General features: G+C 38.0%; 1 protein-coding gene across 4 annotated transcripts in view; it reads right to left on the bottom strand.

Moving 5' to 3' along the window:
• Positions 1 to 23,590, bottom strand: part of OPRM1 (opioid receptor mu 1) — a 75,334-nt gene extending 51,744 nt beyond the window's left edge. For 3 of the 4 annotated variants that reach the window (XM_032160924.2, XM_032160890.3, XM_058435615.1), the window contains exon 1: positions 22,561 to 23,074. In XM_032160924.2, the coding sequence (XP_032016815.1) occupies positions 22,561 to 22,850 (290 nt within the window). In that variant the 5' untranslated portion in view covers positions 22,851 to 23,074. Of the gene's footprint in view, positions 1 to 22,560; positions 23,075 to 23,559 lie in introns of those variants that run through there. The other variant, XM_032160897.2, reaches the window with a different exon arrangement.
• Positions 23,591 to 24,010: the final 420 nt, after the last annotated feature.

The raw sequence follows: 24,010 nt of genomic DNA, 5'->3' as shown, positions 1-24,010 counted from the left end.
GGTGTTCAAATGATTTTGTCACTCAGGTAGTGAGCACAGTGCCTGATAAAAGTTTTCTGATCCTTACCCTCCTCCCACCTTCCACCCTCAAGTAAGCCCCAGTGTCTGTTGTTCCCCTCTTTGTCCATGTGTACTCAATGTTTAGCTCTCACTTATAAGTGAGAACATGTGGTATTTGGTTTTCTGTTCCTGCATACATTGCCTCAGGAGAATAGCCTCCAGCTGCATCCATGTTGCTGCAAAGGACATGATTTCATTCTTTTTTATGGCTGCATACTATTCCATAATAACACGTCTCTTATTTTTATTTTTGCCAAGCGCATGATAGGCACTGGTTCTACAGTGGGACATATCTCCCCTAAGTCTGTTGACAAACCAGAACCAAGTGATTTCTAAATGGTATGTTAGATGTTACAGCACAGTGAGGGTAACATGGCAGTGTTGAGAGGAGTACTTAATGCTCACGTAGGTGACAGGAATGTTGCAATTCTTCCAAATTTGTTCTACTAGATGGAGAGTGTCTATGAGAATATTAAATTCACTTACTGGGGACGTGTTCCTGGCCCATTTTGCCAAGGATTTTGTCTCTGATGGTGGCAGAAAGCCATTAATTTAGGGTGGGCCCCAAAGTTTTCCAGAAACTAATATAAATCTAGTATCTCCAATTAGCCTGCCATGTATCTACTTTCCAGAAGTAAATATACACCACTGTTAAATATATTTAAATTCACAAATTTTACTACCCGTTTTACTGAGAGTGAGATATTTGCCAATATTTTATTACCAGTGTATTTTCTGCTCCATGAAGTAAGAATTTCTTTTCTTGACATAGACTTTGTACTTTTAAATATTTGTGAAATAATTGGTGCAGAGTAGAGGCTAGAAATTTTCTTGTGTCACCTAGTATAACCTCTTTGCGGGATACATCTCTAAGATGAATCTGGATTTCTTAATGACACATTGTCTTGTGACTTCTTTCTTCCCATTTTCTAGGGAAGCATTCTACCCCTATTGTCCTCCTGTTATTATGGCTAGTGCCACCTCATCTTTTTCTCCCAGGGAGGCAGAAATCCACTGATTTTTCAGGGGAAAAAATTCATACAACTAAGAATTCTTCTCTCAGTGTTTGTCAGTTTTCAGACTATCATATTGATACAATAAGCAAAAATCTCATTTACTGGAAATCTTCTCAGATACCTTATTCTTTTCCAATCTGTTTCTAAGACAAAGAATATGGAATGGACTGGAGTAGTCTATGGGAAGAATTTGGCATGGGAGTTGAATGGACTAAGTTTCCATGTTTTTCATAAGTGACCCCATTAACCATTTGAGAAGCAAAGAGAGTCGTGAGTAAAAAGGGGGGGGTTTCCACTACTTTTCTGGGTACTTTTGGTTCTTTTGGTCTATTTATTTAGGCTCACTGGAGTACCACCGACATGCCTGGTTACTTGCACTTGGCAGTAATTCCAGCTAATCTGCCTTCAGCCTGTCCATCTGGTGTTTTGTTCGCTAGGGTAGGGATGCAAGGATATGGAGCAGGATGTCTTTTCTTGAATTTAATTAGTGCTGCTTCAAAAATAAAATCCTTGAGTAAAGTTGTACCTTTTATTCCAGATTGATTCTTCTTAGATTCTTCCAGATCCAATTCCTCTTCTAGATTCAATTTTTCTCGGTTACTATTATCTTGTTATAACCCCTCTCCCATTTGGATTCCTTGTGGCAATAAATTGGGAAGAGGAAAAGGCAGACACTTCATGGGCTTAGGTTCTCTTCTCAACTCGAATGTAGAAAATACCCTTGGAAAATACCTTGGCATCAAAATAATTAAAAAAGCTCTTTTACAATAATTTTTTTCTTGGGAATTTCAAGTTTCTTTGAAACATTAGCTCCCAGTGGAACAATGATTTAAAAGTTACTTTCGAAAATTAGAAATGGAACACTGAGACACAAAGAGCTGAAATAAATGTAGCGTTAACATAACATTATAATAAATTCAGTGTAGTGGAACATTTCAGCTACTGTACATCACATTAGTATTTGTTACTTTGTTAGGTTCTGAGATAAAAGAATTAAAACAGGCAAACAAACAACAACAAAAATACCAGACACAGTCTGTCCTCAAGGAGCTTGCATTCCCAAAACTGGAATTTTTTTTTTTAAGTGTAAAAAAGGATCATGAATGTAAATGGAGATATGCAAATGTCACAGTGCTTGGCTGAATAACACACCCAGGAAGCCTGACTAGATCTCCAGCTTTCAGCACTGAGCCTGGCAGAGTGGCTGTCTCTTGACCAGTCTGCTGATAGGAATTGCGCTCACTAGTCACACATTGAGTAATGATGCTGTCGAGGATAGATTATGACAGCACCTTTAGATCATGATTGAGGTTTTGTAAATAGAAGTTACACTAATAATTGATGGGTTCTATTTTACCAGGTTAAAAGGCTGACTCAATTAGAGACCTAGATCCAGTTATCCTAGAGACAAAAGGTCAATTCAAAATGTCACAGCCTAATATGAAGGAAAATCTCCAGGGTTTGACTTGCAAGGAGACAGCCGTCTCATTTCCTTTATTCCGATTTCCATGAGGAAGAGCCTATCAATAAGGAAAATAGGCTGCCAAATAGGGAACAATTCTGGAAGGTAAGATATAAAAGCTACCTTAATATACCTGTCAGCCATCCAAATGAACCCTCAATAACTGGTTTGAAAACCTCTCCTTGATGCAATTGAATAAAACAATTTTTAAGCACTTAGGTTTCAGGGTAATGTAGCTCTCAGTTCAAATCTTACTTCCATCATTTACTAGTTGGACAAATTTGGGCTTGTTACACAAATTTTCTGAATTCTATTTTTCCCATCTGTAATAGTTGGAAAATATTAATACCTTCCTTAATGGCTGGTGTACAGATGAAAATTTTTTTAATGTAGTGTATTTAAGGATTGTTAGCATGAAATCTGAACTGTAGTGACTTTCAGTAAAAGTCAGTGATGATGATGATAAGACGGTGATGATGATAATGAAGATGGTGATGATGATAATGCTTTCTATGGGTTTCAAATTTAATGGGTGCTAATTTATTCTCCAAGGCACATTGCTAGGGACCAATATTCTACTATGTTCATGTTTATTTGTCCTTAGAATATGGGCCCAGGTTAAGCATTCATATTTACTAAAGTGTTACTTTTTGTTTTGACTATACTAACATTGCTTCTAGATGTTTCTCATGTGTGCTAAAGATAATTGATGCATTCTGACCTATGATTGTTCTGAAAACACAACTGTTTTCAAAGGGCTTCTTTGACCAATTATTTTTCCAAAAATGTTTTGGTCTGCTAAATTTTACAACTTCATCTATTTCAACTAGAATGCTGACCCAATATATTCTGCTTTAATATCAACTTAACTTCAAACAACTGTGTGAATAAAAACATGACAGCTATAACAAACATCATTTTTCATCTTTTTACTGGTGTTAGAATTTTTTTGATATAGCAGAAGTCATAGATTTATATAAAAATTTTTTTAAAGATGCATAAAAGCAAGGGTGTGTAGAAAGCATGTTAATTCCTTCATTCAGATGCTGTTATTATGAGTTTCTAAATTGCTGAGAAAATAATACTCCTGTGGAAATGATCACTGGTGTGCTTTATGTGTTTTAAGTTATGCTTTGTGGCATTCACTAACATACCAAAGTCTTTTGTGGAAATGTGATGTATTTGTTTATATGCAGACAATTTCTTCTTTGTTCAGAATAGTGGTCCTTTTCTAAAAGATAGTGTCAATTTTTCTTTTGATAGTTACATCTTAAATTCCACAAAACTGATACAAAACTTTTTAAAATGTGTAAGTTTCAGGTTTGACTTCCAGCTTGATTTTTCTCCTGCCTGTCTTCGTGTGATAGGGTATTCATAAGTAGACTGGTCATTGTTGCAATACAGTGACAGAGCAACAAATGTCTGAAAGGAATGATTCCTGAGATTTTCTTCCTACAAATTCCACTCATACAGGACTCTGCTCTTCTGTGCCGATATCCTTACTATTTGTAAAATTTTTACAATATCTACTTTGAGAAAAATACTTATAAATTATGGTCAATAGCACTTTTTTTCATTCTTTTATGAAAATGAACAAAGGCCTTTTCCACTCACTGCTATCTTGCCTCTGAGACATAAATAATACCTTTAACAAAATTTGAGAAATGGAATAAAGACCTAAATTAAGAAGTTATTGCATTGATGGGCTTGGTGATGGAATAAGATGAGCTATAGTAATTGATTGTAATAAACCTTGAGAACAGTGTTTTTCTGTTACTGTGATGGAAAGAACACAAGGTCAGTTATTATAGTCCTATTCTTGGCATTTATTAACTGGTAAAATTGTTTAATTTTCTTATCCACTAGACTGTACCTTTGGGAAAAAGTCAGACTGTGTCTATTTTGCTCACTGATATCTGAAACTCCTAAGAGAGTGCTTTGTACATAGTGCTCAACAAACGTAGTTCATGTTTATTCTTTAAAATTAGTCTATTTCTTTAAAATGAGTCTGTTAAATGTCTTCCCTGTTTAGACTCACAAAAATTTTATGAGACTCAAACTGCTCAATTTAGGGAAAAATGTAAAGTTTTATAAAATTAAAAGGACTAAAGGAATATCTTTAGTCCTTAGATATGTGTTTTATGTATTTTATAAGGAAGTTGAAAAAGCTTCCTTTTGTCATCAGAAGGAAAGACTATTTGAAGGATTTCAATTAATACTATCTGCTTTTAATAGGACTACCAATTTCAGTGGCCTTGGATCTTTAACATGCTCATATTTAATTTTATTCAGCCCATGTGGTTTTCTTTCCAGAGCTGATGGGGGCTGAGTAAGAATGAAATTATAATGTTGATAATAATTTCCCTTGTTCTTCTTGGCAGGCACAATGAGGCTCTGATGTTCAGGTTATACTGCTGGCAATGTTTTTCAATTAACATTTAATACTCCCCCAGAAAAAGCTCAACCTCTCACTGGCACTGAACCCAGCATTTCAGTGAAAAAACACTCAGAAACAAAGAGGCCTTCCCTTCCATTGATCTCCTTGTTCCCACAGCTTCTGTACTTGGAAGAATCCTAGTTCTCAAGGGCACCGTAAGATTCCAGGTTGTCATTCTCTGCTGCATCCTCTGCTTGCTTTATTTATAGAGTTTACTGTCCTGAGTTAGGAAGTTGACAGACATCGCATAGCAAGTCCTGGAAAAATCCATCGTGAAGGTGTTAGAAATAGACACGTGGGCCCACAGAATTGTCGTTAATGCGTCCTTCATGCAGAAAAGAGCTCCATCAGGCTGGGCGTGGTGATTCACGCCTGTAATCCCAGTATTTTGGGAGGCTGAGGCGGGTGGATTCTGAGGTCAAGAGATCAAGACTATCCTGGCCAACGTGGTGAAACCCCATCTCTACTAAAAATACAAAAATTAGCTGGGCATGGTGGTGAGCACCTGTCGTCCCAGCTACTCGGGAGGCTGAGGCAGAAGAATCACTCGAACCTGGGAGGCGGAGGTTGCAGTGAGCCGAGCTGGCACCACTGCACTCCAGCCTGGTGACAGAGCAAGACTCCGTCTCAAAAAAAAAGAAAAAGAAAAGAAAAGAGCTCCATCATTTGACCAACTTTACTGTGATTAGAGAATCAGACTCAACAGGGGTCAGGATGACTCTTTATAGGGATGAAATTAGTAATGCCTAAATTCTCAAAGCTGGTGTTCAGAGAACGCCATTGTTGTTATTTCTTCTTATTCAAATGAACAGTGCTGCTGAGGACAAAGGAGTTTTGTCACATGCAGTTAGCATTTAGACTTAGATCCTGCATGATTCTTTCACACCAAGATTTAAGTAACAAAAATGCTGTTTTGTTTGAACTTCACCGGTTTGCATATTTTTCCCCCACTGACTTTATTAGACAATATAAAAAGACTTATCAGTAGGGAACCAAATGAGTTGCAGTTACCTGTCCTTCGAATTTTCTTCACATAATCATGTCCCTGACACGATGGTTTTGGAATGACCCAGTGCATGTAGAAGGAGTTGATGGGAATGAAGAGAAGAATGACAAGAAACAGTGATACTCATGCAAAGCCTAGCTTCTCCTCTGCGGAACTTAGGAGTCTAAAAAGATAAACTGTAATTTGAAATATTATAATGGATAATATATCTGAGCTAGGGAAAGGCAAAAGCCCTGAGTGAGTGTTGGTAGGTCGCACACTGATGGTGTGAGTCCAGTGGGAGGGAAGATAATTAGGAGCTAATAAAACTCTTTAGCTTTTATTTATTTTTTTGTTTATTCATTTATTTTTTAAGACAATGTCTCACTCTGTCACCCAGACTGGAGTGCAGTGGCACCATCTTGGCTCACTGCAACCTTCACCTTTCAGGTTTAAGCGATTCTCCTGCCTCAGCCTCCCAAGTAGCTGAGATTATAGGCACAAGCCATGTTGCCTGGCTAATTTTTGTATTTTTAGTAGAGATGAGGTTTCACCATGTTGGCCAGGCAGGTCTCGAACTCCTAACCTCAAGTGATCTGCTCACCACAGCCTCCCAAAGTGCTGGGATTACAGGCATGAGCCAACGTGCCCAGCCAAGCTTTACAGAACACTTTAGAGTTTACCACGTATTTTCACATATTTTTATTATCTAAATCTTATCTATTCGGACCTAAAACCCATGTGAGGTTGAATATGGCTATTTTTCCTTTACTAAGGGTTAACTAATGAGATTCAAATAGGTTAGGTGTCTAGTGTAGTCACCGGGAAGGGGCAGACATCTAAATGTGTCTGCTTTTCAAGTTTTGGTTTTTTTTTTTGAGACAGAGTCTCGCTCTGTCGCCCAGGCTGGAGTGCAGTGGCGCGATCTTGGCTCACTGCAAGCTCCGCCTCCCGGGTTCACGCCATTCTCCTGCCTCAGCCTCCAGAGTAGCTGGGACTACAGGCATCTGCCACCGTGCCCGGCTAATTTTTTGTGTTTTTAGTAGAGACGGGGTTTCACCGTGGTCTCGATCTCCTGACCTCGTGATCCACCCGCCTCAGCCTCCCAAAGTGCTGGGATTACAGGTGTGAGCCACCGCGCCTGTCCTAAGTTTTTTTTAATTTAAATTTTTGTGGGTACCTAGTAAGTGTTAGGTGTGTATATTTATCAAGTATATGAGATGTTTTGATACAGGCATGCAATGCATAGTGATCACATCGCAGAGAATGGAATATGCATCCTCTCAAGCATTTATCTAAACATGTCTTTCATTACATGTTTACTACTCTATCTACTCCACTATGCCTACTCTGAAGAGAAATGATTGGTCAAATTTAGAGACATTTTCAAAACATCCTGAGCTTTTGCTTTTCTGGAAGGTAATTTAATTTACTACTTGTTCTATAAATAACCCCTTAAAGTTCAGAGAAGTAAAATATAAAGACAGATTCGTTCAATATTTTTCACAAACAGGACTCAGTTTTCTCATCCATAAAATGGATAGGTTGGACCAGACCTGTCCTTCTTGATCTTGGCTGCATGGTAGAGTCACCAGGGGAACTTTTACACTTACTTATGCCCAGGAGCTGCTGTCCCTGGAGATTCTGATTCAATTAATCTTAGGTGGGTTTCCTTTTTTTTTTTAAGCTTTCCAGGTAATTCTTTTTTTTTTTTTTTTGAGATGGAGTCTCCCTCTGTCGCCAGGCTGGAGGGCAGTGGCGTGATTTCAGCTCACTACAAGCTCCACCTCCTGGGTCCACGCGATTCTCCTTCCTCAGCCTCCCGAGTAGCTGGGACTACAGGTGCATGCTGCCATGCCCGGCTAATTTTTTGTATTTTTAGTAGAGGCGGGATTTCACCGTGTTAGGATGGTCATGATCTCCTGACCTCGAGATCCGCCGGCCTCAGGCTCCCAAAGTGCTGAGATTACAGGCGTGAGCCACCGTGCCCGGCGTACGCTTTCCAGGTAATTCTAAGGTACCACCAGGATTCAGAATCACTGGACTAGATGATCTGAAAGTATTCTTCTTCTACATGTCTAAGCATATTGTGGGGATTTATATAATGGCTCTGATGTTCCATGAGTTAATTGGAAGGAGACTCAGTTATTATTCATTTTATCTTGTCTGGGTTCCTTGCTAGAATTTAGATCCAATTCTTGCTTAAGAGAGTCTGGGAATTATAAAATTTTGCAGTGGACTCTGTGTCACCCAGTTTAAACTCTCCTTTAACTTAACTCTTCTTGCAGACTTTTTCCTGATGGTCATCTGGCTAATCTAAAGAATTCCTTTACATGTGAGAAAGTTTCCTCTGAGCATGGCAGATCAAAGGAGCAGTCATTTAGATATGGATGGATGGGGACAAATTTAAGGATGTAGAGTCAGGCAGGGTGGAGATTTCAGTGAGTCTTAAGGAAATCATTGAACAAAACTGTAGACAAGAAGCCAAGGGATTATAAACTTCCTTAGAATACCTTGGCCTACCCTAGCACTCCTTTTTACCCAGCTAGACAGTCCGAGTTCCAAAGAATAAGTAATAGCATTTTCCAAAGCAACTTCTGAGAGCTGCAGAAAACAGAAAACATTTTTTTTTTAATGAGCAATATGTAAGTCAGACAGAAAAGAAAAAAGATCCAAGCAATGAGCTTTTATGTCTGAAATGGCATAAAGAGAGTTTGAAGCTGCCACTCACTATCTGGTCACATGCAGTGGGTGCAGGGTGGCAGGTGTGCAGGCATAGGTATCTTGGAGGACAGATTTTATATTTGCCAAGAAGTTAATATGAATTTGCAGATGACAGTTTCCATTTTTCCTGAAAGCTTCCAAAAGATCGAAGACGAAAATACTGTGACAAGCCTAGCAAATTGCACTTACTTAACATAACCACAAAGCATATCCAATAGAGAGAAATTCTTCAGAAATGCTATTTTCTAAGCACTTACTCCTTAATCACTGGCTAAGGGTGGTAATAAACCTTGCTGATTATCTGAGCCAAATAAAGAGTTGAGGGTTAGAGACGGAGGCCTGGGGTGAAATAGAGATAATTTTGTGTGGTGGTTATTATAGCACAACTTTGACCTCAGTTCCAGAAGAGCAATATGCTCTGTCATAGAAATCTATGGCAACTGTTCTGGTTTGTGGTAACTTCATATTTGTGTTGCTATTTTCTGATGTTGAAAAATACTGTGAGTTGGTCTAGGTTTTTGTTAATTTTTAATTTTTGTGGGTATATGCATACCCCATAAATATACACACCTACTAAGTACTAGGTTATTTTAACAAAATGTTTTGCCTTCATGTAGTAAACAATATGTAATCAAATTTTCTAAAGAAGATGATGTGTTCCTATTTCATGACCACTGCAAGAATAAAATTTTATTAAGATGTTCTGTATCAGAGTTTGGCAAATGACAACTTGTGGGCAAAACCCAGCCTACCACTTCTTTCTGTGGTCTTCCAGCTAGTAACAATTTTACGTTTTTAAATGGTTGAAAGAAATCAAAAGAAAAATAATGTTTTGAGGCATGTGAAAATTATATGGAAATTCAAGTGTCAGTGTCCATATAAAGTTTTACTGAAATGCAGCCATATCCATTCATCTATGTGTTGTCTATGGCTTCCTCTAGGCTGCAACAGTAGAACTGAGTAGTTATGACAGAGATTATCTGATTGTAAAAACCAGAAATATTTACTTTCTACCTATTTTATTTTATTTTACTTTAAGTTCCAAGATACACATGCAGAACGTGCAAGTTTGTTAAACAGGTATACATATGCCATGGTGATTTGCTGCACCTATCAATCATCATCTAGGTTTTAAGCCCCTCATGCATTAGCTGTTTGTCCTAATGCTCCTTGTCCCCTTGCCCCCCAACTCCTGACAGGCTGCAGTGTATGTTGCTCCCCTCCCTGTGTCCATGTGTTCTCACTGTTCAACTCCCACTTATGAGTGAGAACATGCAGTGTTTGGTTTTCTGTTCCTATGTTAGCTTGCTGAGGATGATGGCTTCCAGCTTCATCCATGTCCCTGCAAAAGACATGATCTTATTCTTTTTTATGGCTGCATAGTATTCCACGGTGTGTATGTAACACATTTTCTTTATCCAATCTATCATTGATGGGCATTTAGGTTGGTTCCATGTCTTTGCTATTGTAAACAGTGCTACAATAAACATACGTGTGCATGTGTCTTTATAGTAGAATGATTTATATTCCTTCGGGTATATACCCAGTAATGGAATTGCTGGGTCAAATGATATTTCTGGTTCTAGATCCTTGAGGAATTGCCACATTGTCTTCCACAATGGTTGAACTAATTTGCATTCCCAGCAACAGTGTAAAAGCGTTCCTCTTTCTCCATGGCCTCACCAGCATCTGTTGTTTCTTGATGTTTTAATAATCACCATTTTGACTGGCGTGAGATGGTTCTCATTGTAGTTTTGATTTGCATTTCTCTAATGATCCGTGATGTTGAGCTTTTTCTCATATGCTTATTGGCCGCATAAATACTTTGTAACTCTTATAGGAAAGACTGAGCAAAGCCATCGCTCTTCATGCAATGAATAGGTCTTATGTGCATCTAAATATAGTAAAATGAGATAAGAGTCTTACCTCAGAATCATTTAGATCCAAATTTTACGTTGGCTAATAAAAGTATTTTGGTATAAAATAGGATTTTACTTTCCAGATGGAATGTCTAGTTTACTTGTACATTTTCACCATTCGCAGTTTGGAGGCAGCCGGCTAATTCACAGTCCTAGAGCCATTCAATTTTAGTCAGAGCCCTTTTTAGTTGTTTATCAAAAATTAGAGTAAGGATTTTGTGGCTTAATAAATTTTTCCAAAGTTTGCTAATTGTAAATACAAGTAATTGTTGTAATTGTTGTGATTTTATAGCTATAGCATGGTTATTATTTATTAGGTAAAAGTTTCCTTTCCATGTTTTAGAGTTTTACTGAAAAAAGCATAAGACTTCAGACAAATGAAATCCTACATTGTAAGGATAATTTTGACGTTCACATACTTATATTACATAATCACAATTTTACTTAAACTTCTATTTTAGAAATATACAGGAATCATTTTAGTTTTGAAAATTTTATTTCAATATGCAAAATTAAACATGTTAATATATATTTTAATTTAAAAATTATTTGTTTTTTGTGGCTATGTAGTAGGTGTATATATTTATGGGATACTTGGAATGTTTTGATACAGGCAGACAATGTGAAATAAACATGTCATGAGGAATGAGGTATCCATCCCCTCAAGCATTTATCCATTGAGTGACAATCCAGTTACATTCTTTATGTTATTTTAAAATGTGCAATTAGCTTATTATTGATTATAGTCACCCTTTTGTGCTTTCAGATAGTAGGTCTTACTTATTCTTTCTAATTTTTTTGTGCCTGTTGGCCATCCCCACCTCCTCCCACCCCTCATCAGCCCCCACTACCGTTTCCAGCCTCTGGTCACCATCCTTCTACTCTCTAAGTTTATGAATTCAATTGATTTGATTTTTAGATAACACAAATAAGTAAGAACACACAAAGTTTGTCTTTCTGTGCCTGGCTTATTTCACTTAACAGCATAATCTCCAGTTCCATCCATGTTGTTGCAAATGAGTGGATCTCATTCTTTTTAATGGTTGAATAGTATACCATTGCGTTTATGTACCACATTTTCTTTATCCGTTAATCTATTGATGGACACTTAGGTTGCTTCCAAATCTTAGCTATTGTAAACAGTGCTGCTGCAACAAACATAGGAGTGCAGATATCTCTTTGATGTATTAATTTCCTTTGTTTTGAATATATACATACAACCAACCAAAATTGAACCAGGAAGAAAACCAAAAGCTGAATAGATCAATGACACAAGTACTGAGATCTAAGCCATAATAAAAAGTCTTCCAGTAAAGAAAAGCCCAGGACCTGACGGCTAAACTGCTGAATTCTACCAAATATTCGAAGAAGAACTAATACCATTCCTACTCAAACTATTCTAAGAAATAGAGGAGGAAGGAATGCTTCCAAACTCATTCTATGAGGCTAGTATTACCCTGATGCCCAAACCAAAGACATATCAAAAAAAGAAAAATACAGGCCAATATCTCTGACGAACATTAATGCAAAAATCTTCAACATAATACTAGCAAACAGAATTCAATAATACATTAGAAAAATCACTCCACGTAACCCAGTGGGATTTATCCTTGGGATGCAAGGATGGTTCAACATATGCAAATCAATCAATGCGCTATGTATATATATATATTTTTTTGAGACGGAGTCTTGCTCTGTTGCCCAGGCTGGAGTGCAGTGGCGCAATCTCGGCTCACTGCAAGCTCCGCCTCCCGGGTTCACGCCATTCTCCTGCCTCAGCCTCTCCGAGTAGCTGGGACTATACGTGCCCGCCACCACGCCCAGCTGATTTTTTGTATTTTTTAGTAGAGACGGGGTTTCACCATGGTCTCGATCTCCTGACCTCGTGATCCGCCTGCCTCGGCCTCCCAAAGTGCTGGGATTACATGCATGAGCCACCGTGCCCAGCCAACGCTATGTATATTTTAAATTTGTGTGATGTGGTTAGGTATCTGGTGACTGATGAGTGAGCTATATGGGAATCCATTTTGTTTTCAAACGATTCTACCTGATTATAATAAAACATACAACTTGTCATCATGTCGTGAATTTGCTACCATATTTAATATGGAACATAGATTCCTGATTTTCTTCTTTACTAGTGTTTTAAAAATATTTCCTTGAGCAACATTTTATATATATTTGATTCTCATTATTTGAGGATTCTGTATTTGAAAATTGGCCTGTTCACTAAAATCTATTAATATTTACCCCCAAAATAATACTTGGCTTTTGCAGTCATTTGAGGACCTGTGTGGACTTGTGTAGAGCAGCAAAAAATTTGAGTTGCTCTCTGTGCAGGTTCCCAGGTGAGGCCAAACAAGGCAATGCTCTGCTGTCTTCTTTCAGCTTGTACTGTAAACAAGTGTCCTTTTCACAATCTATTTATTGCCACATTTTTCACATTTCTGTGTTTTTTTTGTTGTTGGTGGTGGTGGTAGTGGTGACTTCACTGTTTAAAATGATCTCAAACATAGTGTGGAAGTTCTGCTTAGTGTCCCTAAGCCAAGAAGACTGTGATGTGGCTTATGAAGAAAGTACTTGTGTTAGAGAAGCTTTGTTCAGGCATGATTTATAGTGCTGTTAACCATGAGTTCAATGTTAGTGAAACAGCTATATATTAAATCAAGTGTCTTTAAACAGAAACACACATAAAACAAGGTTATGTATGCATTAGCTGATGAAAATTTTATAATCAGAGGCTCACAGGAATCTAGCCCTATGTATCCCCTAGAAGCAAAGCTTCAGTATTCACGAATTCTGTAGTCATAATGACTTTATGGAACATAACTATCATGAATAATGGGAATTGACTATATTCACTTTTTATTTTTTTACTTCTTCAAATTTTACTTTCTGCATTTTTATTATAAGAGTAACCACATACTCCCTTTTTAAAATTTGTAAACTCAGGAATATATGCATATATAGACATGTACGTGTTTGTATTTGAATTTATGATTTGCTAATATGTATCTATGGTACAGATCACTTTTCATGACTCAAGTGATAAAAGCTAAATATGTGAGAACAAAGTGAATTGAGAAAATTATTTAAATTAGATTTACACTCGAATAATTTGAGTGCATCTGAATTGCTAAAAGCTTAGAATTGTACAGTATTTTGAAGATATACAGTTCTGTTAGTAAACTTTGAATGTTCGATTTCTCACCTAAACACAAAGAGATAGATATAGTTCAAGTCTTTAAGTTTTATCAAGTGACATTTTATAAGGCCATGAGAAAATGCATAATTTTTTTTTAACAATGATAGCATGTATTTTGGGTTATATTGCAGGGAAATTGGTTGTAGGAGTACTTTGGAGAGGCTGTAAGAAAGGATGGATTTAAGTTGATAATGGAAAAACAAGAAACATTTTGATAGGAAAAGAATGAGAGATATGTTATGGGAAAACAGAGAGAAAGAAAAATAAAGGAAACAGTATAGAAGAGATAAATATGAAGCATATTGGAAGATAGTGAAGGAATCAGGTTGGCCTAGTTTACTTAAACGTTAATTTAAATCACACTAATGGTTTTCAGTGAATATGAGTGGTTAATATTTGAATCACTTAGGACACCTACTATAAACTGAATGTGTTCCCCTCAAATTCACATGTTGAAAACCTATTCCCCAGTGTGATGGTATTTGGAGGTGGGGCCTTTGGGAGGTGATTAGGTCATGAGAGCAGAGCCGTTATGAACACAATTAATGCCCTTATGAAAGAGGCCCTAGAGAGCTTCCTTGCCTCTGTGCCTTGTGAAGACATGGGGAGAAGGTAGCTGTCTATGCAAGAGGGCCCTCAGCAAATGCAGAATCTGCTGGTGCTTTCGTCATGAACTTCTCAAGCCTCGAGCACTGTAAGAGTAAATTTCTGTAGTTTGTAAGCCACCCAGGCTATGGTACTTTGTTATAACAGCCTGAACACATGAAGACACCTACTTACAGTGCATAAGCTAACATATTATTTAAAACAAACAAAAAGCAAACAAACAAAAATTGTACTTAACAACATTTTTGCCTGGACAGACACTTATATCCAGAACAGAATGATCTCTCTCTCGTTTAAACCCATCACACACTTCATCTTACGGGAAAGCCCTATCCATTGGTTTACGAAAGTTCACTTGATTAGATTTGGTGGAACCTCTTTGCATCAGATTTGGAATACAACATCCAGGATATGACTAATATCTAAAGGCAAATATTAAAACCATCTCCTATAAATTAAACAGAGAATGACAGACACAGAGAGAGAGAGAGAGAGAATTTTGCCCACGCTCCACCTTTGCCAATCATGCTTTTAGGCGTTATGCATTCCTAACCCTTAAGGAGGCAGCACATACTCTGACTCACTGTTTTCCATTCCTTGTCTTTCCCCATCTTGCACCCAGGCCCTCAGGTACACAAAACAGCAGGACCTTTTGCTTGGGGCTCCTTGTGCAGTAAGAAGATGACTTTCCCCTCTCCTTCCTGCATTTCTGCTCAAACATGTGATGCTCACCTGGTGGCTTCTGTGGGGTGGGGGTGGGGGGAATGAAACATGGTGGTGTTGCACCTTTTCCCACTTACCTACTTGCCTATACTCTTGAAGCATACGAATAAAGGCTTGACTGTAGCTTTCTGTTTCACTTATTGTCCTAATCATAAACACTATACCTCGCATTTCAGAGCATGCTCACTCTTTCTCCCTTTGACAGAACCTATTTGAGCTTATATAGAATCCAAAGGCCTGTGATGGAATGGCAACCACGATTGTTTAGTTTTGTGGATGATTCCTCTTTTCCTCCAGATTGTATTGCTGGGAAAAACATGCTTTTAATAGTCATTGAAGTTGCCATAGGACATTTTAGTACTAGAAAGGGTTTAAGATTTTTTTAGTCCAATTTGTACCTTTTTACAGAGAAGGAGAGTGGGGCACAGAGTGCCTTGAAGTCGAGCCACTTGGGGCCCTGAGCCAGGGCAAGGTTTCTCTTCCTTGCTGTTCTTCCTTTCTAAATTTATATCTGAGAAATTGATGGGGAAAGAAAAAAAGTTACCTGAGGCAAGAAAGGATGGATAAAGAAAGGAGTTGCTTGGGAAGCTCAATATATGATGCTTATTGTATATGACGTTTCTTGCATTTGATGCTTCAGCTCACTTTTGAAGACTGAAATTTTCTTGAGCTCAATTAATCACAAGATACTCTTAATGTTACTATATAACATGAAATTAATGGAAAACGGAGTGGTAGGTTTTTTTGTTTGTTTTCTTATACCGTCAGATAATTTGCCAGAAGGCACAGGAGGCTTTATTTCCTTTACATGGCACAGACAATTCTGCTCCTATCACCCTGAGCTCAAGAAGAAGTAAACTGAACACTGGATGTGACTGGTGCCCACTCTCTCTCCATTCAGCCAACTTACCTGAAAAAGCCTTTCCTAAATCCCAAGGCAGGAACAAAAATGGAAGCAAAACTTAGCTTCTGAACTCTCTTGGTAGTTCTAACTGGTGCTGCCTATCAGAATTTTTCTTATGAGTTTTTGATAGTTAGGAGAAAACCTTTATTGATAGGCCTGTAAGAGCTCTATTTATTAACTAGATTTTACTGTGCTAACATATAGTCACCAATTATAAAATAACAGGAAGGATATTCAGCAGAGTGTGAGATACGACCTTGTGTGAAGGTGAACCATTTTGAAAAGTGGTTGCTTGGCAAGGAGTGGGAAACTGGAAGAGTAAACCAAGGAAGAAGAAAACAAGGCATGTTCTTGAGATGGTCACAACGTGAGCAGGGCCTTCTGACATGCCTTGTAGTTGGCACCTCAGAATTGTGCACCTGAGGAGAGAGGGGAGCAAGGGCAGCATTTGTCCACAGGCTTCAATTTCCTGGTCAAGGGAACTTCCCTGAACTTCCAAATAGTGCCCTTGTGGGTGCCAGGCTGATTCCTAGGGAGGGCAATTACTCCAATAGAGAAGCCCTAGGGCAGAAAGTAAGTGATTTTGATGCAGCCAAGATGAAGTGTTACTCAGTTATGTTTGGGTAAAACTGACTTCCATATCAAAGGCTGAGGTAGAAGGCGAGGTGAAGGACATGAGGTGGGCACGAAGAGGATATGAAACAACATGAAAGACATTGGTTTCAAATTTTGCCTGGTGGAGCCCTAGAAATTCTATGGTGGTCCCTTGGGGACAGCACTGGTGGGTGGCATGGGGATGCAAGGTGAGCAGTGCTCTTGGCCACAACAGGTTAGATCTGGGCAGTTGTTCTGCGATCTGTTTTATATATTGGGTCCCAAGTTCTTGAAATAAGTGTCTACATCTAAAAACAAGTTTGAAGACTGCTGTCACAGATAATTATTTCAGTTAGATAAACATTAAACTTAGTGAGGATTAAAGACTTGGAATTCTTGTATTTTAAAATGACATGCACCATTTAGTCTTGGTATTTACCCCTAGTACTTTTTTTTTTTATTTAATTTTTTAGTTTGAGTCGGAGTCCCACTGTGTCGTACAGGCTGGAGGGCAGTGGCGCAATCTCGGCTCACTGCAGCCTCTGCCTCCAGGTACAAGCAATTCTTGTGCCTCAGCCTCCCGAGTAGTTGGGATTACAGGCATGCGCCACCTGGTCCGGCTAATTTTTTAATTTTTAGTAGACACAGCATTTCATCATGTTGCCCAGGCTGGTCTCAAACTCCTGACCCCAGGTGATCCACCTGCCGCAGCCTCCCAAAGCACTGGCATTGTAAGTAAGAGCCACAGTGCCTGACCACCACTAGTACATTTTAAAATCTCATATGGTTGTATGTTATTTATCAAAATGAGCTTATTTTTTCTTGCTGCTGACCTTAAAATATCTGTTTCAACTACCTCCTTAAATGGAATCCTAGGAGAAATGATATTTTCAACTTTTATATGTAAGAGATCCTATTAGATGTTCAAAATCTCAAAGTAAATATTGTCAGCATTTATTATTTGAATACCTACAGACACCAATTAATTATTTTTATTTTCTTCTTAGCAGTAGAGAAATTATGCTTTATTTAAATTTATTAACTGATTTATTTTTTTGCAGCAGTAGCTGAGGTTTATTTCTGAGTATTATACCTCAATATTAATTAAAACAATTAGCTTAGAAAAATGCTTGCAAATACATTTTTACAAATAATTTTTAACACTTTTTTTTTAAATAAGATCTGTTAGAAGTACTCAGAAGAGTTAATGGCCAGAATGTTTGTTTGTTTTCTTTTATGTTTGTTGGTTTTATTTATATATGATGTTGTATTCCAAATCTGTTTGTTGGTTTTATTTTAGTTTCTAGCATTGGCCTACTGGAACTACAACAACTTGGGGTAATTAGGGAAATTATGTGTTTAAGCTTAAACATATGATATACCAATTATAAAACGTTATGAGAACATACAAAAACATTTACTATATATGTGTGTTTCCAAATGTTTACCATATATATATGTGTTTCCATATGTAGTAAATGTTTAAAAACATGCATGTGAATACTCACCACTAAATTTATGACAGTGGTAGTCTCAGTGAAAGGAGGGTATTAGGAGCAAAGAAGAGACTTCAACTGTTTCAGTCTGTTTATCTATCTATCTATCTATCTATCTATCTATCTATCTATCTATCTACCTATCTATCCATCCATTCTTTAAGGGAAGAATTGTTTTGTAATTATATATTTTTTATCTTTGGAGATGTTTCATAAAATATCAGACAGGTCATTCTTTCAAGAAAGAAAAGACAGAGAGAAGAATATAGGAAATGCGTTGATTGGTAATGCCATGCAAATGACAAAGACACAGCTTACAACCAAGGAAAGTAAAAGCAATTCAGTGTGTTTAGGAGACACAGAAGAAGAGTTGTTCTTCTCTGAATTAGTATCTCTATGGAAAATAGCACTTAAAGTTCAAATTGTAATAGGTACCGGGAGCCCTCCCTTACTAAGTGAAAGGCATGCAATTAAGTTAGTATTTTTTAATGTAAGCCATTAAATTGAGAACTGAATTTTATTTAGTGTTTTCCACTTTAAATCCATCCTCTAATTAGGATATTTTGTGGGTTTTAAAAAAGTGAATTTAAAAAAGTGAATTTCTAAATAAACTATTATCTATTTTTTGAAAATTACTGATCATATTTAGTGACATATGCATTCAAATTGATTCAAATATATGCGTGTGTGTGAATTTATATATACACACACAATATATATATCCTTATATTAGATAAAACATTATTGTTCACTAATTTGTAGCTACCTAAATCTGGATTAAGTTTAAAAGCTTGTACTTCTGTTTCAATCAAGTATAACTGATCATGTTTAAATTTAAACCTGAATCAAATATTTAGTATATAGAACAAGTATAAGCTCACAGGACTTTTTCTAAAATCAGAAATACTTGCTAGGAAAGAGAAATGACAATAACATCTTGCATGTATTTAAATACTCTTCTCTGATAATTAGTTATATTGAGAATTTATCTAACCACATTAAGAAATAGTCTTAAAAATGAAGGTACTATTACTTGGCACTCTTCATTGGAAATTTACTGAAAGGATGGTTTACGCAGCCCACAGAAATCTCAAAGTTTCTAGCCCTCCACTTTTCAACAGTGTCTGTACATACCATGTTCATAGCTACATGAACAAACCTTGGAAAAAGAATCTTCCAACATAAATACATCTGGGATTATATTAGTTTTTGCAGCTTTGGGTAATTCTATAGTTTGGTTCAGTTATTAAATATTTTCCCAAAAGTGAAACATCTCTGGTGGCTGTTACTTTTTGTTTTGATTTTTTTTCTTTACAGTTCTTGACAATGAAATACTAGCATCCCATATTAAGTGATTGCTACTTTTTGTAGTATTTTCATCATATTTTCTAAAATCTTTGTGGTAATTTTCATAAGGTTATTCTCCAAGCATTATTTTTCTTTAAAACCAAAAAAGCTTTCAGGTGATGGTTACTGATAACATTTTTATCACTTAACATCTGGATTTAAAATCTTTAGAACATATTACAGTTTCTCCTTTCCTCCCTTGTATTCCTTAGAGCAGCCCTGTTTAAGAATCTCATTTAAGTGATACTACTTAATAATGTTGTTGGTGAAGGGATGATGATGATGGTGTTACAAAGAGAACCAAAGAGTTAATCACAGCGTCCACGTTAGCAGTTATTTTTGTTGTTGTTGTCGCCATAGTCATCTGAGCCTCATGATTCGCTCAATGTACTAAAACATTTTAATAAATATTACCTTAATATAATCAGAAAACTGCAACTACTTGATCACTCAATAGCATTTGTTGAATTTTAAATAGGGAAGGAAGTGAACATTTCTCCTCCTCAATACTTAGTAGATGCAACATTATATCCAGCATTTTAGCAAGGACAATACATCCCTGAACTGATCATTTTCTAGTTTAAACACCGCAGCCTGGAGACAGTCAGTTAAATGTTCTCTGCTAAATAGACATACTTGCTTCAATCCCCAGATGCTTTCCCTGTCGCTTCATCTGTCACTAACTTGCCCATTTTTCTGTTTCACAGTCACATTCCAAGAGGGTTACCTAACCCTGCAATTAAAACTCAGCCTGCCACAGGTGGGTTTTTGGGATGACCTTTCAAATAGTACTGCATTTTGTAAGAACTTTCAGTACTGAGAATAAAGCACAATATCATGTTCTCAGTAAGATGCAGTGTCATCATGTTTCTCCAAGTCAACAAGAGGCCAGAGGTAATGCCTTTAAAACTAACTCACCCAACCAGCAACCTCTTCTACACTGGAATAAGACCAATCTGCTCATTTCACAGCCAGTTGCCACTCTATTGGCTTTCTCTGTATTGCAAAGGATAAACTAAAGGGTAGAAAAATGAGGAAGGAAAATACCAAGAAGAAATAAAAGGGAATAAAATATTATGTTTCAGATGGCAGGATTCTAGATGCTTTGGTAATTTTTGTTTCATGCTTTTTTCCTTCAGGATTTCATACAGAATTTGGAGATAATTTGTTATTCCCAAGTTATTATCGCTATATCAGCCCACTCTGTCAACCTAATAGTCGAATTAACTCAAATCATGATTTGCCAGCACAATAAAAAAAAATTATGTTAGCTAGGAGAGATTTAGTGGCACTGAATTAATGAACTATCTGTTCTTAGAGAAAATAATTTACATTTTCTGTGCCTCAGTTTATTTACTTAACATAGGTAATCTCTAGAGTCCCTTCTAGCTTGATTAGTTTATGATTCTATGAATTTCTTTTAGAAAAAATGAGAAACATATTTTCCCCTCACAAAGCAGGCCTTTAATTGTAACTTTTATTGTCATAACTGCAAAATGAAAGTTGGTTTTTAATCTTCAATGTGAATCATTGTATTGAATTGCTTAAAGTAAATGTTTTTAAAAATAAATTCTTCCATTGATCTTCTTGCATTTTTCCTTCTGTTATTAGCCTTCCTCTCAATAGATGGTGCTCTTTTCTTACAGACAACACTTATCTTATTCCTCATCAAAAGATCAGGAAAATTAGCTTTACTCTTTAACAATCATTAATTAAAGAAATCAGACAGATGAGTAGAAAGAATTGCTTATAAGCAATTTGCAGCACCTCGATAATGAAAGCATACTGGAGAGAGCCATTGTTAAATGATTTAAGAGCTCCACTGAAACCTGCAATACTTGCTGAATAGGTGAAACAAATATTGTAACTAAATGTGAAAATGCCATGTTCCCTACATGCACATACCCCTGGTTAAAAAAAAAAAACCCTCTAATTAGGAGCTATTTTAAAGTGTTAAAATACTTATCTTCTTTAACAAAAACAGATATATGTCATTTCACATTCACATGTAGTATTTGAATATACACATCAACACCAACTCAATCAATACCAATCTCAATCAATATTGAGAGCTTCCACACTCTGCCAAATATACCTGGAACATCTGGGTAAACAGCGAGTGGACCACAATTCTTTTGAATTAATTTTACTTGATAAGAACACTTTGTTTAGAGCACCCATCACAACTTCCTGTATAAGAGTCTCTGCAGTTTCTAATGTGGAATTATGATGCTTTTGGTCACTCCTAATTAGCTCCAACTTGTGGAGGCATTGAAATACAGCCATGTTCTGTGGTTCTCCTGAACCAACCTACCCATTCCAGATGCAGTTTGTGACTTAGGCGATCTGAAGCTACTAGTGGCAAACTGGTCTAGGTAACACAGCTGTCATGTTTGTTATAACAGAGGAAAACTACCATGGAGAGACGCTAGGAAAACTTCCTCTACCTAGTGTTGCCTCAGGATGAAAGGAAGAGTTGGGTAAGGGCTGCTATGGCAGGGGAGAAGAAAGGGTGGGGTTGTGGTACAGGGAAGTACTAAACCAGCAGGAGTAGGAAAGTTGCCAAGGTCCATCTCTAAACAATTGAGAAGACTTGAGACTGCTCCCCCTGCCACACACACACACACACACACACACACACACACACCGGCCCCAACTAAATTTGGGAAAGCTAACTAGAATTTCTCTCCCATTATTCACAACTTACTCTTTCCATAGCTCCTGCAGAGGGACTGAGTGTAGGACTCTGCCAAGAGCCCTCTTTGCTCTGTATAAGGAAGAGATCTAAGTCTATGCTATAGCCTCCCCCCGCCCCCCACCCCTAGACCTTTGTAGTTTTTTACCAAAGCAACTTCTCTGCTCCTGAAATTTTGAATTCTTTCTTTATCAATTGAGGAAAAAATAGAAAAGTAGGTTTTCTCACAGAAATAACAATCACTGTCCGTGGTCGCCTCCAGAGTCCCCCCAGTTTACCCCCCCTCTTTCATCCTCCCGCCCAACATTGAGCCTTGGGAGTTAGGTGTCTCTTTGTACCCCCTTAAGCCGCTGAACCCTCCGTTCGGAGCCCTGGCGCTTTCCTTACCTGACAATCACATACATGACCAGGAAGTTTCCGAAGAGCCCCACCACGCACACGATGGAGTAGAGGGCCATGATGGTGATGGCCGTGATCATGGAGGGACTGCCGGTCGGAGGGCACAGGCTGTCTCTCCCGCCCAGGTCGGTGCGGTTCGGACCGCATGGGTCGGACAGGTTGCCATCTAAGTGGGACAAGTTGACCCAGGAACCGGGGCTGGGTGCTGGGGAGCAACTTGAGTGCGCCAAGGCATCAGTGCAATTGCTGGCGTTCGTGGGGACAGCGCTGCTGTCCATGGTACTGATGGCCGGCCGGGCACCGCGGTGCGAGGTAGCCAGGAGCACCGACACTTTTCGGGTTCCAAGCGCCTCAGCCGCTTCCTTTCGCCGCTGCCACAGCTCCTGCTATTTCTTACAGAAACCAGTCCTGGCTGAGACAGAGAGGAGCGTCAGGCGGAGGGGACCGAGCTGAGCATCTGACATTCTCCTCTGCCTGTTGCCCCCTCCCACCTTAGTAGTTCACAGAGGCTCATCCCCTGCCCCGCACCGCTGCAGAAGGGGAGGGTGGGCCATGCGGGATTCGGAGGCTGGAAGGGAGGGAGGAGGGAAAAGGGGTGGATTTTGCGCAAAGCGATCCAAGGAGTAGGTCTCTTCACTGGGCACTCTTCTGTGCAAACACATCTAAGGGAGGGAGATGGAGAGAAGGGTTGGGGAGAGAGATAGAGTTAGTCTTTGGCAGCAGTAAAAAATAAGAAAGGGGGCTAACATCACTCAATTTTCCAGCGCCTTTTTCTCCTTAAAATCTGGCAGGGCTTCTCCTTAAAATCTGGCATTGGCTTGATGAAACCCTAACAGCCCTAAAATCCCAATGCTCTTCCATCCCTACTGCCAATTTTGATTATTTAGGAATGGGGAACACACAATCTTCTTTTGCAGTCCTTGTTGCCTCTGTTGCCAACATCTAAGAAAAGGTAATAATGTTCCTCCAGTTTTCTTCCCTACAAACCTGTTGGGAACAACAGCGATCCTTTTATTTTCTGAAAAAGAAATGAGAAACAAATAAACTTTTGTGCAGAAAACCTGTTCCTCATTTTCCCCAATTTCTAGGGTGAAGCTCTGTTTGCCTCTGATTTTGTTTCAGTGGGGAAGAGGCATAAGAAGTGGTTACAGAAATCAGAAGGTTGTGGCATCCAGTAAAGTCAACTAAAGATAATGTTGACCTTTCACATCTTAAATCTCATAGACCTGTTTGGAATTGTTTATCCTTTTTATCTGAAGACTTCCTCGATAGACATATGCTTCTGAGAAGAAGGTTGTTAAAACCAAAACAAATTTGCATTCGGTCTGTTTTCTAGTGTAAAAACTCTAGGAAAAGCCACATAATATATGGAATTAGAGTGGCCTACAACAAGACCTTTGAGAAACATGGACACGTTTTTGAATTTTATACCTTACTT

This window comes from Hylobates moloch, unplaced genomic scaffold, assembly GCF_009828535.3.
Source record: "Hylobates moloch isolate HMO894 unplaced genomic scaffold, HMol_V3 SCAFFOLD_2, whole genome shotgun sequence".
NCBI lineage: Eukaryota > Metazoa > Chordata > Mammalia > Primates > Hylobatidae > Hylobates > Hylobates moloch.
Note: the sequence above shows the minus strand (reverse complement) of the source record. Positions and strands in the feature narration are given on the sequence as shown.